The sequence below is a fragment of the Notechis scutatus genome, chromosome 5 (assembly GCF_049901735.1).
Source record: "Notechis scutatus isolate UNSWTSFEM ecotype Mainland chromosome 5, rNotScu1.2, whole genome shotgun sequence".
NCBI lineage: Eukaryota > Metazoa > Chordata > Lepidosauria > Squamata > Elapidae > Notechis > Notechis scutatus.
The window spans coordinates 93,106,672-93,119,977 of NC_142013.1; the positions used below are offsets into that span (position 1 = coordinate 93,106,672).

The following is a 13,306-nucleotide window of genomic DNA, read 5'->3' on the forward strand; positions in this document are numbered from 1 at the left end:
ACATTGAACCCTTCAAAGAAGATAGTATTTTTTTATGCTGTAGAGCCACCTTGTGGTCAGAAAAGAAAAAAAATGCAATTTTGAAACCATGGAAGTTGGCGTATTTATGTCTTATGACAAAACTAGCTTAGTTCCAAAATGAAAACTAATACTGTGATCAAAAGAAGAAGGTGAGTAAATGTGCTTACATGAATAATATGGTGGTTAAATGAATCTGGCTTCCCCATTGACACTGTCAGAAGATTGCAAAAGTTCCCTGGGACACTGAAACTGCATAAATATGAGTCAGTTGCCAAGTATCTGAATATTGATCATATGACCCATGATGCTGAAACAGTTGTAAGTGTGAAAAACCATCATAAATCACCTTTTTCAATGCTGTAACTTTGAAATGATACTAAATCAACTGTTGTAAGTCAAGGACTTTCTGTAAATCCTTACTAAGTATATTAACTACTAGCTGGATACCCATGGTTTGCGATGACACTATTTGATTGGGCTATGCAGGAGAAATCCAGTTCACAATCTGTTGGCTCAGTGGTGGTTGGTGATTGAAACACATAAGGGAATATCGCTCCCGCTGCCTTGAGTCCAGAAGCAGTTCCATAGGTGGAACGCAGAGACATTTTGGTGAGATACCAATGTTTATTACTGTAAGGAGCCCCAGACCGCTCCTGAGCTCTCCAGTACCCTCTGATATTCTGCCATGGAGAAGATGGTTATTACATTAATATACCTCAATGCAATGCAAAGACCAGGGTCCTCTCAAGAAGATCCATGTCTGCTGCTGACTTTTACAGCTACAGGATAATGGAGCACGATGGCGAAGGATGCTACCTACTGCTGTTCCGCAACCTTGTGAGGCAACTGGCAGTTGGAACAGAGCTCTATTCAGATGGGGAGGGGGAGTAGAATGTCTAACTCCTTAGCATCAGAGCGTGTTAATTACTGTATTAAGAAATAGTAATGATCTGATGGTCATTTAAAAAAATCCTTTCTTAGCAAGTACTTAGAAGCCAAGAGGAACATACGTGCTGGATTTCAGGTTTGTAGGCTTTACGGTTCTGGAGATTTTGTGATGAGTGAGTAGTACTTGGCTTAGATAGATAGATAGATAGATAGATAGATAGATAGATAGATAGATAGATAGATAGATAGATAGATAGATAGATAGATAGATAGATAGATAGATAGATAGATAACTCAATTGTAGTTTGAATTGGAATTCAGCATTCAATATTATGGGCCTCCTAGCAATTATGAGTTATGTCTTGGTCTACGCTATGTAACAAATTTCAATTCAGTTTTTGTTCCTGGGTACAAAGTGTGTTTTCCTAATACTTTATACCTAAAATAAATAGAAAATAGCTATTGTTCCAGAAAAATGTTGCTTCTGTGGGCCAAAATCTGTGCTTTTAATCACTGAGTAGGAGAATAGTGAATAGCAATATTTGATTTAGATGGCATCAAGAGGTTGCTTGTACCCAGCAGATGCATTTTGCTTTATCAAGCTATCTGTCTCAAAACTGAAACTCAATGGCTAAATGGGAATTTGACGTTCATTATAAAGGGTCTCCTTGCAATTGTTAAGTTATGCCTTAGACCACAGTTCCCCAATGTTCCTGGCTTTGCGAACCAGGGATGGGGGGGAAGGAGAGAGGATAGAGCCCATCTCTTCTGTAACCTGATTCCGAATGATTCAAGGCCCCCTAACAGTTTAAAATTATGAATTAGACCAGGGGTGTCAAACTCAAGGCCCATGGGCCATATCCAGCCCACAGAAGGCTTAGATCTGGCCCACAGGTCAAGGGTGACAAAGAATGATGTGTCTCAGAGTTGGCTATACCCAGACAGTGCCGGATATTTTAACTCCCAATAAATCCTTTTGAAGTTTTGAAAGTTTGGCTTGAGATTTAATTGGGGTAACTGCCTGGAATCCTGATAGCTAGCCGACTCTGAGACATATAATTCATTGTCACCCTTGACCCTGGTTTTCCCCTACCCCCTAGGTGTATCTAATTCATATTCTCTAATGGGACACATCCATAGCCAACAGTCATGTTCTCCAGTTAGAATTTTGCACGGCAGAAACTTCAGTCACCTAGTTACTATCTTTGAAAACTAATTATGGAATGCACTTTTGGTTTCCAAGCTGCCACACTGCTCCTCACTCCCTTTCTGTTGGCAACTCTAAAAAGACTATAGAAATATTTTATGAGTTGACATCCTAGTAATTTGAAGGTAAGCCTTGCACTATCTCTTCAGAGGTAGAGCGGATCTTGAAAATAATTGGTTTTCCTGATTCTCCAGCCCAGGGAATAGGTGACTTGGTGACTTTTTCAAATTTGATGTTTGTCTGAAAATGGAAGCTTAATAAATAAATGGATATTCAGCATTGTTTCAAAGGGCTCCCTAATTGAAAATTATGCCTTGGACTATATCCTGTGTCAACTAAGAGCACTGATCTAGGAAACATTTGGTTTTTCTGCTCCTCCTGACAACAGAGAACATGATTACGCCTCTCTTTTTCAAAGTTGATGTTTGTCTGAAAGGGGAAGTTTAGTGGCTAAATGAGAATTCAGCATTTGCTGTAATGGGCTTCCTAAGAATTGCAGATTATGCATTGCACTATCTCTTCAGATCCCGAAACAAAATGGTTTTCCTGATTCTCCTTGCTAGAGACAACATTATTATGTGCTTCTTTTTCAAATTTGATGTTTATCTGAAATGGGCACTAAATGGAATTTGGTATTCTCTACAATAGGCTGCCTAGCAATTGCAAGTTAGGTTTGTACTGCCTCCTCAGAGGTAGAACGGATCTTTAAAATGGCTGGTGTTCCTGGCACTCCTGGCCAGTGAAAATATAGTTTTGTGATTCTTTTTCAAATTTGAGTGTTTTCCTGACTCTCCTGGCCCGGGAAAACATGAATCCAATAATTATGTGAGTCTTTTTCAAATTTGATGTTTGTCTGAAAATGGAAGTTTAATAATTAAATTGTAAATCAGTCATTATAAAAGGTCTCCTAACGATTGAAAAATATGTCTTGAATTATCTCCTGACACAAGGTGAGGATCATGGAAACAATTGGTTTTCCTGGTTCTCCTAACTAAGAATATGATTACATCTCTTTTTTTTTTTTTCAAATATGATGTGAAAATGAAACATCAGCCCTGAAAAAACTATGAAATATCCCACCGTCAGAATCCTGTGTGAATGTACATGTGTTAATCCTAAAAACGCTGAAGAAGAGGAGTGTTGGTTATTAAATGAATGTGAAAGGGGGGAAAATCCTGTTAAGGTGCATTTTAATTGGAGACCAAGACACACTTTGAAACAAAAAAATGATTTATTGACAAAGTACTGGAAGGCAATGGTTTGTAGAGGACTAGGGTTTAGTGTTTGCATTAATGTAATGCATATTAAAACACAGGTAGATTAAATGAGATCACTTGCCTACATAATAAAGCCTTTACTTAACAAAGTCTTAAAATCTGCCCTAAATTGTTAATTTTACCTAACCATTCTCAGAAAACCTTTGGTCCCCAGCACTAAAATGCTGGCAATTTTCAGTTGTTGGATACACTCTTTATAGCTGACTCTGTTTCTTGCCATTCAGTTTCATCTCTTTGCAGTTCGTCACTTCAGATATGGTGGTGGATCTCAAGGGCTTTACTTTAGTTGACTCTACAGTGCAGTCAGATAAATCATTTCACTAGATCTGCAAGACCATACATAAGGTTGAGGTACAAATTAAATTCCTAGAAACCCTCCTCCAATGGAAAACTACAAGGAATTCCCACAACTGGAAAGTCAAAAAATATACTGTTGCCAAAGAAAACAATACGGATGCATTCCCATCACGAATTGAGCTTCTTTTGGGAGAAATTTTTAACTTTTTATCCTTTAAGACAGAATTAATCAACGTTTCCGGCTTTGAGAACCAGTGGGGGGTGGGGTGGAGGGGATAGTTTTGCGCAAGTGGGGATGTAACTTTGAATGGTCACTCACTCGCCACTTCTGCGGCCCGGTTCCGAACAGCTCGAGGTCAGTAATGGGCCGCGGCCCAGAGGTTGGAGATTCCTGTCCTGTAGAGTTCCCCAACTTTTCCAGCTTTGTGGGGAAAGGGGAAAAGGGGATGGTTCCATACAAATGATGCATGTTGCCCACTGCTCGCATAAGTGGCTCTGCGCATGTGCTCCCCCACCACTTCTGCAGCCCAGTTCCAAACAGCTCGAGGCCCGGTAATAGGCTGCGGCCCTGGGGCTGAGGACCCCTGTGCTATTATGTGCTTCTTTTTCAAATTAGGTTATTGAATATAGTCTTGAAACTATGATTAATTTTATTTTGTGTAGTGTCAGGATTCCTTATATTTTATCTATGATTTAGTGCAACTTCGAATAAATATTTAGCAGCTTTATCTTAAACTACAAATTGAGCTGATAAAAATAGAGCAGCAAGGTTTAAAATCATTACTTGTGTCTGTGCTGAAAGAGAAGGTTGGCAGGAATCATGCAAGTTTAAGGCTTGTTCATGTTATAAAAATATTCAGATTATCATAACACATGAATGCAACCACTATTTTATTTTTTTCTTTCACTTTAATTTTTTTAAATATTTCTCCATATCAAGGTAAATTCTTTACACTACTGCTCACGCAGGTTCAAAAGAGAAAAGAAAAATATGTATCCATATTTATATTAAAATATGCACAGTGTATAATATGATTCTGTAATATGTGCTACAATAAATGCCTTAAATTATATCAATTAATAGTTCAGATTTACTTTGGATTATTTGAATATTTACTATTGATACCACAGGGTAAGTACTTTTAAATCATAAGAGTTGATGTTTGGCTGCAGATCCTATGAGGATGCACTTCTTTTCCCATATCTGTGTCTTTAAATGATTGCATCAGGATGCTAACAACCTGACTTGCCCTTTACAAATTAGCATAATATAACCAATACAAATGCGAGTAGAAGACCATATTCGCAGCACCATCTTCAATGGAGTGACTAAAGCGACTAAAAAATAGGTGGTTTAGACCAAAACCCTACACCTTTGTACATGAACCAATAGCAGATAAATATATAAAAAGGCAGAACCTGGATCCACAGTTGCACTTACAATTTTGGCCTTTTGATATTTCTTTGTAGGTGACATTGCTACATTGACTTAATTTTAGACAGGGACAATCTCTGTAAAGGAAATTGAGTAAAATGTGTAAAAATGAGCAGACTGAAGATGGATTTTCTTGCAAGCAGTAACAGAATAAGAGAGTTGGAAGGGACCTTTGAGATCTTCTAGTCCAACTCCCCCCGCTCAAGCAGGAAACCCTATACCATTTCAGACAAAATGGCTGACCAATCTGTTCTTAAAAATCTCTAGTGTTGATTGGAGCACCCATAACTTCTGGAGGCAACTTGTCCCACTGATTAATTGTTCTGTCAGGAAATGTCTCCTTAGTTCTAGGTTGATTCTCTCCTTGATTAGTTTCCATCCATTGCTTCTTGTCCTGCTTTCAGGTGCTTTGGAGAATAGATTAACCCCCAGTGTTCTCTTCCCCAGAGTTACAGTATGAATGGAAGTGAAGTGAAGCAGACTCAACATTTAGGGTTCATTAATAATAGGAAAACAATGGTTCATAAACACATGGACTCCACTTGATTTCATCAAGCTTTCATGGTGATTTGGTTCCTCTCAAACTCAACAGTCCCAACCAAAGTTGCAAAATCTCTCTCTCTTAAGAACTGCTGCAGCTAAAGAAGACATTTCTATCTATATGATGAACAGCCATATGTGAATTATCAATGCATGAACACAAAACAGAATATGTTAAGCAAAGATAGCTACCTTCCTATGCTGTATTTACAGTACAACTCTTTGCGTCCTTTATTCAATATAATGCGACAATTGTAAACATTTTTTCTCACCAACAATGAAAACATCTAAAAAGATTCTAAGTACATACGTTATCTTTCATTTAGAAATGGTCTTATTTTATGCTCAAGTGCCGAATGTGGATTTTTGAAATATCTTATTCTTAAAAAAATACAACTTTCAGATACAAATAAAGATAGCTGGAATATCTGAGCACACGTTTGATCAGAATTCATTAACAATTAGTAAGTCCACGTGGCTGTAAAGGATAGAAATAAAAACAATTAGAGACACTAATGTGAAGATTAATGCCTCCTGAGCCTAAACACCTGTTGATAAAACCAAAATTAAAAATTCTAAACATATTTGATACATTCCTGTTATCTCAAAAGTACTTCAGTAAGCGCTGATAACTTTAAAATTAGCATAGGACTCCAAGATTTGTCAGCTCACCATGATTAATCTGGCTGGTTGGAGATGGTATGGGTGTGTGTGTGTGTGTGTGTGTATTCCCTTCTCCTTATCCTGAAAACCACAGGCTTAGTGGTAAAGAGCCATTGTCCCACATAGGTTCTTTGTGCTCATTCTTTGCTCTTCCACCCTCCAGAATCTATAATAATTTCAAAGAACTCTTAGTATTTTCTGGCGCTCTGACAAATGTGGAGATACAATCCAAACTTTTTATTTATACATGCATGCAAAGAGAGGGAAAAATGCTTTTCCTTTTAATCTGGATGTGTAATATATATATATATATATATACTGTCACTCACGCCCTAGTCACTTCCTGTCTGGACTATTGCAATGCACTCTACATGGGGCTGCCCTTGAAGAGCATCCGGAAGCTCCAGTTGGTGCAAAATGCAGCACCCCGCATGGTTTTGTGCAGACCTTGGTGTGCACATATATCATCTCTCCTGCAGGAGCTGTACTTTGAACTCCTTAACCTCACTGTCAGAGAATTAAAGAAAAAATTAAATATTAAATGAACTTATTTAAGTCAGTAAAGGATGGATATGAAGGGAGACTATCAAAAATGGGTATGAGGACAAAGATAAGAGAAAGGAACTTATCAAAGAATTTCAGAGAATTGTTAGAAGGAAGAAGCATCAGTATTATACTACAATGGCATCAATGGACAGATTCAAAGGAAGAAAATGGAAGGAATGTACTGCAATATTGTACTGTTCAATGGAGATCAACATCCAAGATAACCTCAGAAGATATTCCTAACTTACAAGACCTCTAGTACTAGAAGGTGAAGTTAGATCAATGTTTTTGTTGTTACCTAGTCAGAAGACTATAGGAAAAATGACAAATGGGAAGAAATCGTAAATAAATGTTCTCACCAAACTATGCCAGGAAATCTTGAAGACAGATTTGTCAACAGAATGAAAGAGGTGAGATTACATTCCTATTCCAAAAAAGGAGAACAGAGTGTGCAACCTATCACACAATATTCTTAATTTCATACGCTAACAAAATAATGTTTTAGGAGTATCCAATACAGGGTATATCCCTACATGGAAAAGGAGATACCACATGTTCAAACTGGCCAAGGGACATGAAACACTATTGCCGATGCACTCTGGATAAGTGTTGAGAAAGCCAAAAGATACCAAAAAGAAGTGACTATTGCTTCATGATTATAAAAAAGCTACTTTTTTCATCAAACTGTGGAATGTGCTCTGAAAAATGGGAACCTCCAGCAGCACATCTCATTATGGACACAACATGGCGAATCAGATGGGCTCCAGGTTGGCAAAGGAGGGTGACAAAGTTGTATATTCTCCCTTATTTGCTCAACTACAGGTTGAATATGTATTAAGAGAAGCTGGATTAAAAGATGAGCATGATTTTAAAATTGTAGGAATATCAATAACCTGCAGTATGCTGAAACCACTGCTCTGATAGAGGAAATTCAAGCTCTCGTAATAAAAGCACAGTGAAAAAATGTGACTAAAATTAAATAGACCATACTAATTAAATTGAATTAAACTAACGGCAGGTAAACCAACCAGCCTTAAAAAAAAGACAATGAAAAGATCAAGATGGTGGATAGTTTCTGCCTTTTAGAATGAATTATCAATAATAAACAATCAAGAACTATAACACAGACTAGCATGTACAAGAAAAGTCATGAAGGAGGCCTTGGAAAATGTCAGCTGCAAGGTGAATGGGCTCATTTACAAGGACAATGGGTGCACCATTATAGAAGACCTGAAAGGCTAGGTTAACAGATTAACAAGTTGGAAGGGACCTTGTAGGTCATCTAGTCCAACCCCTGCCCAAGCAGGTGACCTTACATCATTTCTGACAGATGGCAGTCCAGCCTCTTCTTGAAAGCGTCCAGTGATGAAGCTCCCACAACTTCTGAAGGCAAGCTGTTTCATTGATCGATTGTTCTCACTGGCAGAAAATGTATCCTTATTTCCAGGTTGAACTTGTTCAGTTTCTATCCATTATTCCTTGTCTGGCCTTTAGGTGCTTTGGAAAATAACTTGACCCCCTGCTCTCTGTGGCCGCCTCTCAAATAGGTAAAGGATAGATTATGGAAAATCTCTATCAATGTCTATGGAGATTCTCAGTCCTCCAGGTCATGGTTGTCCCAAAAGTGCTTTTTTCAAGAGGCAACTGGACTTTGAGTTTTCTTTGAAGATGTTTTGCTTCTCATCCAAGAAACTTCAGCTCTGAGCTGAAGAAGCTTCTTGGATGAGAAGCAAAACATTTTCAAAGAAAAACCAGAAAGTCCAGTTGCCTCTTGAAAAAAAGCACCTTTGGGATATCAATGTGGTTGAAAAGAGCTGACAGTGAATTGATGACACATAATCAACCAGCCATTCAGTCCAGAACATTCCAGGACACATGTACAATATGTTTACGGAAGCCACAAATTGGGTATATTTCTACAAAAATTCAGGAAGAACAAGTATTTCCCGAAGACTTCATATTGGAAGTTACTTCAAATATAACTTACCTTTAACATGAGAATAACATGGTGAACAGTGCACTGTGTTCTTGTAAATCCAGATACTATCTCCTGCCTCCAGGTTTTCTAAAGTTGCTTTGCAGATTTCACACTAAAAGACATGGAATTAAAAATCTTTCGTGGCAAAAACCAGACAAAGAACAACAAATCTGCCAATCATTTTTAATACAATTGTAGCTTGCCTTACACCTTTATTTCATTATACTTTTACTATGATTTAAAATATTTCAAAGAAATTCAGCATCCTCATTTTCTGTAGGAATATGCTTTATTATTGGGCTAGCATCAACTGAACTAACTATAATCTTTCCACATTTTGGCTATGTAGCTTTACAATTATCCAGCATTCTAAGGATAAATGATAAATTAAGGAGAAGTTTTACACTGAAGCTTAACATTCATCCAGGTCAGTGTGAATGTAGCTAGCAGTGCTGGTCCAAAATCTCAAGTAAAGATTATTCTTATTCCCTTGATTATTTTAACTGGGTACACCAGAATGACAGTCAAAAAAGTACTTGTTATTGAATTTCTGTTTGGTTCCATGATCAGAACCATGATTTCAGATTTGCCTAATTGCATTCAGTTTAAACCTATCTTTTCTCTTTCATAGGAGCTCCCCAAATCTGATTTAGCAAGTTTATAGCGAGCTGCAATGAATATGTCCAAACACAAAAACAACTATGTTTATTATATTTTTATCCCATCTTACTACTTTGTAAGTAACTCATGCTAGCAAATGTATATAATAGTCTTTCCTGTCCCTATTTTCCCCAACAACAACAACAACCCTGTGAGGTGGGTTGGGCTAAGAGAGTGACTGGCCCAGCTGGTGCTTGTGCCTATGCTGGGACTAGAACTAAGTCTTCTGCTTTCTAGCCTGGTGCCTTAACTTATAAACCAAACTGGCTGGTTAACTATGCTTCCAACAATCATTCAAAAAAAAAAACCTCATATCTTCTTCCACAATCTGAAATATTAATGCGATCAGGATTTTATTACCATGTTCTAGAACTTTATAACAATGCATGGCTCTTGCAGCCTTGAATAATGTCACATGGCAATGCAAGAACCAAACAGGAGGACACCACATTGTCATGACTAGCATTAACTAAGATTCTAAGCCAGCATCTTAACCACCATACCAGAATGGGTGCCCATCTATATAACCACATCTATATATATTTGTACACACAGTGAAACAGCATTCTTACCTTGAAGCAAGTTGCATGACAGCAAATATTTAGAGATTCGAGAATCATTTTGGTTTCTGTGCCCAATGGCTTCTGGCAATAGGTACACAATTCTTTGCCAATCATAGCCCTTTGTTAAAAAAAAAAAAAGGGTGTGGGGGGGGTAGATTTCTCATAACTATTGGAAGAACTAGTACACCCAGCCACCACTGATGTCCTAAAATATTAGCATCTGCAATGAGTCACACTTGTCCTAAATGATGATTTCGCTAATTATGCAGAGAGGAAATGTTCTGAAGAGGAAATGCAGGCTAATCCAGATAGTTGAAAAATAAAGCTATTTGTATTTTAGCCTTGATAAAATAAAGTTGCAATTTCTAGTGTCATGGATTGATACAATATTTAACACTTCCTGCTTTTGTCAGAATACACTTTTTCTTCAAGTTCAACTCAGCTTTTGATCACATACATAGTTTTTTTTTTAAACAACAGTATACAGGTGGTTTGCTTCTGCCTTCTTCCCAGATGTTTTTAATCTGTCTGCTCTAGACAACCTTAGTAGTTGGGGGGCCTCTGGAGAGAATGGTGGACTTACACTTGCTTTGCTTTTAGAGCAACTGACAATTACAGTAGAAAGTAGAGTCAGTGAAGCAACCCTGAACTCTTCTTGGGAGACAAATTTGAGGTTGGCCAGAGGACTCCTTAAAATATTCCCTTGATGAGAAGGTAAAGTAGCAGTGTCCAGTGTGTTTTATAGCTCTGGGAGTTAGGAAAGCGAGCTTTACCCAAGCTATGGCCAGAGCCTTTCATAATGATACTGAGTTTACCTCCCCGCTTAATTGCTTATATTGGAAATGGGTTGTTAATAACTTTTGGAACATTAAGAACTTCCAGAAGGACAGGTTTTATTACACTGGGTGTTTTTCCTCCAACCTGCAGCAAAAGAAGATTTATGTAAGTTTAAAACTTAGACCCTTTTTAAAATTTGCAGTGAAGGAATTATTGGAATGCTGATTATGGAAAGTTTTTAAATGGACTACTAAACAATCAGATTGACTGGTCTGATGAATGAGATGAAGGTTTGACTGTGAAGTGTAAAAATGAAGTATAAAAAATCTCTTCCTTGAAATTGCCTGGATCAGAAAAAAAAAAAAGGAGAACCTTACCCTGTTTCTCCAACAATACAGCCTCCCCCAATAGGAAGTCCCAGCATGTTTTATAGGCATGAAATGAAATTAAGCCCCTCCCCCAAATTAAGGCCTATATTAAAACATGCAAAATGGGGGAATGGTGGGGGGCTTGCTGTTAGGAAGTACTTTGTTGCACACCCGGATATGGTGCTGCCGGTGTTGACCCGATACTAAGTGCCTCACCAATGCCGAGGTCAACATCCAAGCCGTCGCCGCCCACTTGCCCAAAGATGCAAGGGGGGGGGAATTAAGTCACCCCCGAAAAGACGGCCTAGCCATTTTTTCGGGGCTCAAAAAAAAATAAGACCCGGCCTTATTATATGAGAAACACGGTAGTTGCTAAGGGGAAAGAATTAAAGATTATCATTAAAGGGAAAGACCCAATAATACAGAATGGAGAAAAAAATAATAATTCTGGAGGAATGCAAGAATCCTTGGCAACAATGTTGGTGCTGCCAATGGCAGTCTTAGTGAAATGCTCTCTTGTAGTTTTGATTTTTTTTATTATTATTATTATTATTTTTTGTGACTCACTGCAAATTTCATATACAAAGGATGAGATTTTGAACATCGGACAGAGAATTTGAAATGTCAACCAGCTTTCTGGGATTAGTCCAAACCCGTAGCAGCCCACTGCACCCCTGTATTAAACAGATCTGGCTTAGCCTATTGATTTTGCTTGCGGGTAACAGGGGAGTCACAAATCGTGATCACCTGACCACAGGATGCTGCAACATTATAAATGGGAGTGATCATGTGACCACAGGGATTGGGAAATAGTCCTAACTTTGAGGGTGGGTTACAAGTCACTTTTTTCAGTACTATCTTAACTTTGAGCTGTTGTTAAACAAATGGTTGTACATCGAGGACTACTACTTCTAGTTGTGATGTTTTTATAGATAGTCCTCGATCTACCACAGTTCATTTAGTGACCGTTCAAAGTTACAATGGGATTGGAAAAAGTGACTTATGATCATATTTCACAGTTACAACCTTTTGCAGCGTCTTCATGATCATGTGATCAAAATTCAGATGATTGGCAACCCCGGGATCCCCTTTTGTGACCTTCTGACAAGCAGAGTCAATGGGGAAACCAAGTTCACTTAACAACCAGGTAACTAACTTATCAACTGCATTGATTCACTTAACAGCTATGGCAAGAAAGGTCATAAAATGGGGCAAAACTTGCTTAACAAATGTCTCACTTAACAACAGAAATTTTGGGCTCCATTATGGTTGTAAGTTGAGGACTACCTGTATTTGGTTTCACATTTACTATTTTCCTGCTCAAATTATGCCACATTTGTGTCTAACCATAGCAATGAAATTAAAAGTCACAAACTGGAAGTATAGACTTACCTTTGATTTCTTTTATCTTTGATTTCAATGAAACTGTCCAGGTCAGAGCTGATTTAGGAACAAAATAAGATAAGTACACAGGATTGCAGGGATTCCAATAATAATTGAGCAGAAGGTTTAAATGTGTTTTTAATTTATTTGTTTTAATATTACTTAATTTTTTATATTAGTAATACTTTATTATTGCTCCACTTGAACATTGTTTTTGGTGAAAGGATGGAATATAAATTTAACCATTAATCATAAATGTGCATCGTAGTAACAATGTTTTCAAGGAAAGACTGTATATTCAGTGAAATCTTGATTTATCGGATCTCAGTATAATTAACTCCGGATGCAATAGATCTTCTGTAATGATTTGTATCACTTGCATAACGAAGTAATTATGCAAATAAAATAATTTGTGAGCTTTGTGATGCTATCACACAAGCAAAGTCCAATAGTTTAATTGTTTCTTTTCTTGTAACTAATGGACAGAATATTTCTAAACTAAAGCTGTAAATTTCTGATCTATTCGATCAGTAGCCCCCAACCTTTGGGGCACCAGGGACCAGTTCCGTGGAGAGAGGTTTTTCCATGGACCAAAGGGGGCATGGTTTCACATGCTACCTATATCCTGCGGATGGGACTTTGCTTGTTTGCGCTGCCCCGTTTCTGGCATGTCTCAGACCAGTGCCATTCTATGTACCGGGAG

The 13,306-nt window shown here is 37.8% G+C and overlaps 1 protein-coding gene across 3 annotated transcripts in view; it reads right to left on the reverse strand.

Moving 5' to 3' along the window:
• Nucleotides 1-4,579: 4,579 nt before the first annotated feature.
• The window catches only part of SCEL (sciellin), a 47,054-nt gene continuing 38,327 nt past the window's right edge, over nucleotides 4,580-13,306 (reverse strand). For all 3 annotated transcript variants that reach the window (XM_087967372.1, XM_087967374.1, XM_087967373.1), the window contains 4 exons: nucleotides 12,613-12,660; nucleotides 10,085-10,193; nucleotides 8,862-8,964; nucleotides 4,580-6,143 (listed from right to left, as the gene is read on the reverse strand). In XM_087967372.1, the coding sequence (XP_087823498.1) occupies nucleotides 6,127-6,143; nucleotides 8,862-8,964; nucleotides 10,085-10,193; nucleotides 12,613-12,660 (277 nt within the window). In that variant the 3' untranslated portion in view covers nucleotides 4,580-6,126. The remainder of the gene's footprint in view (nucleotides 6,144-8,861; nucleotides 8,965-10,084; nucleotides 10,194-12,612; nucleotides 12,661-13,306) is intronic.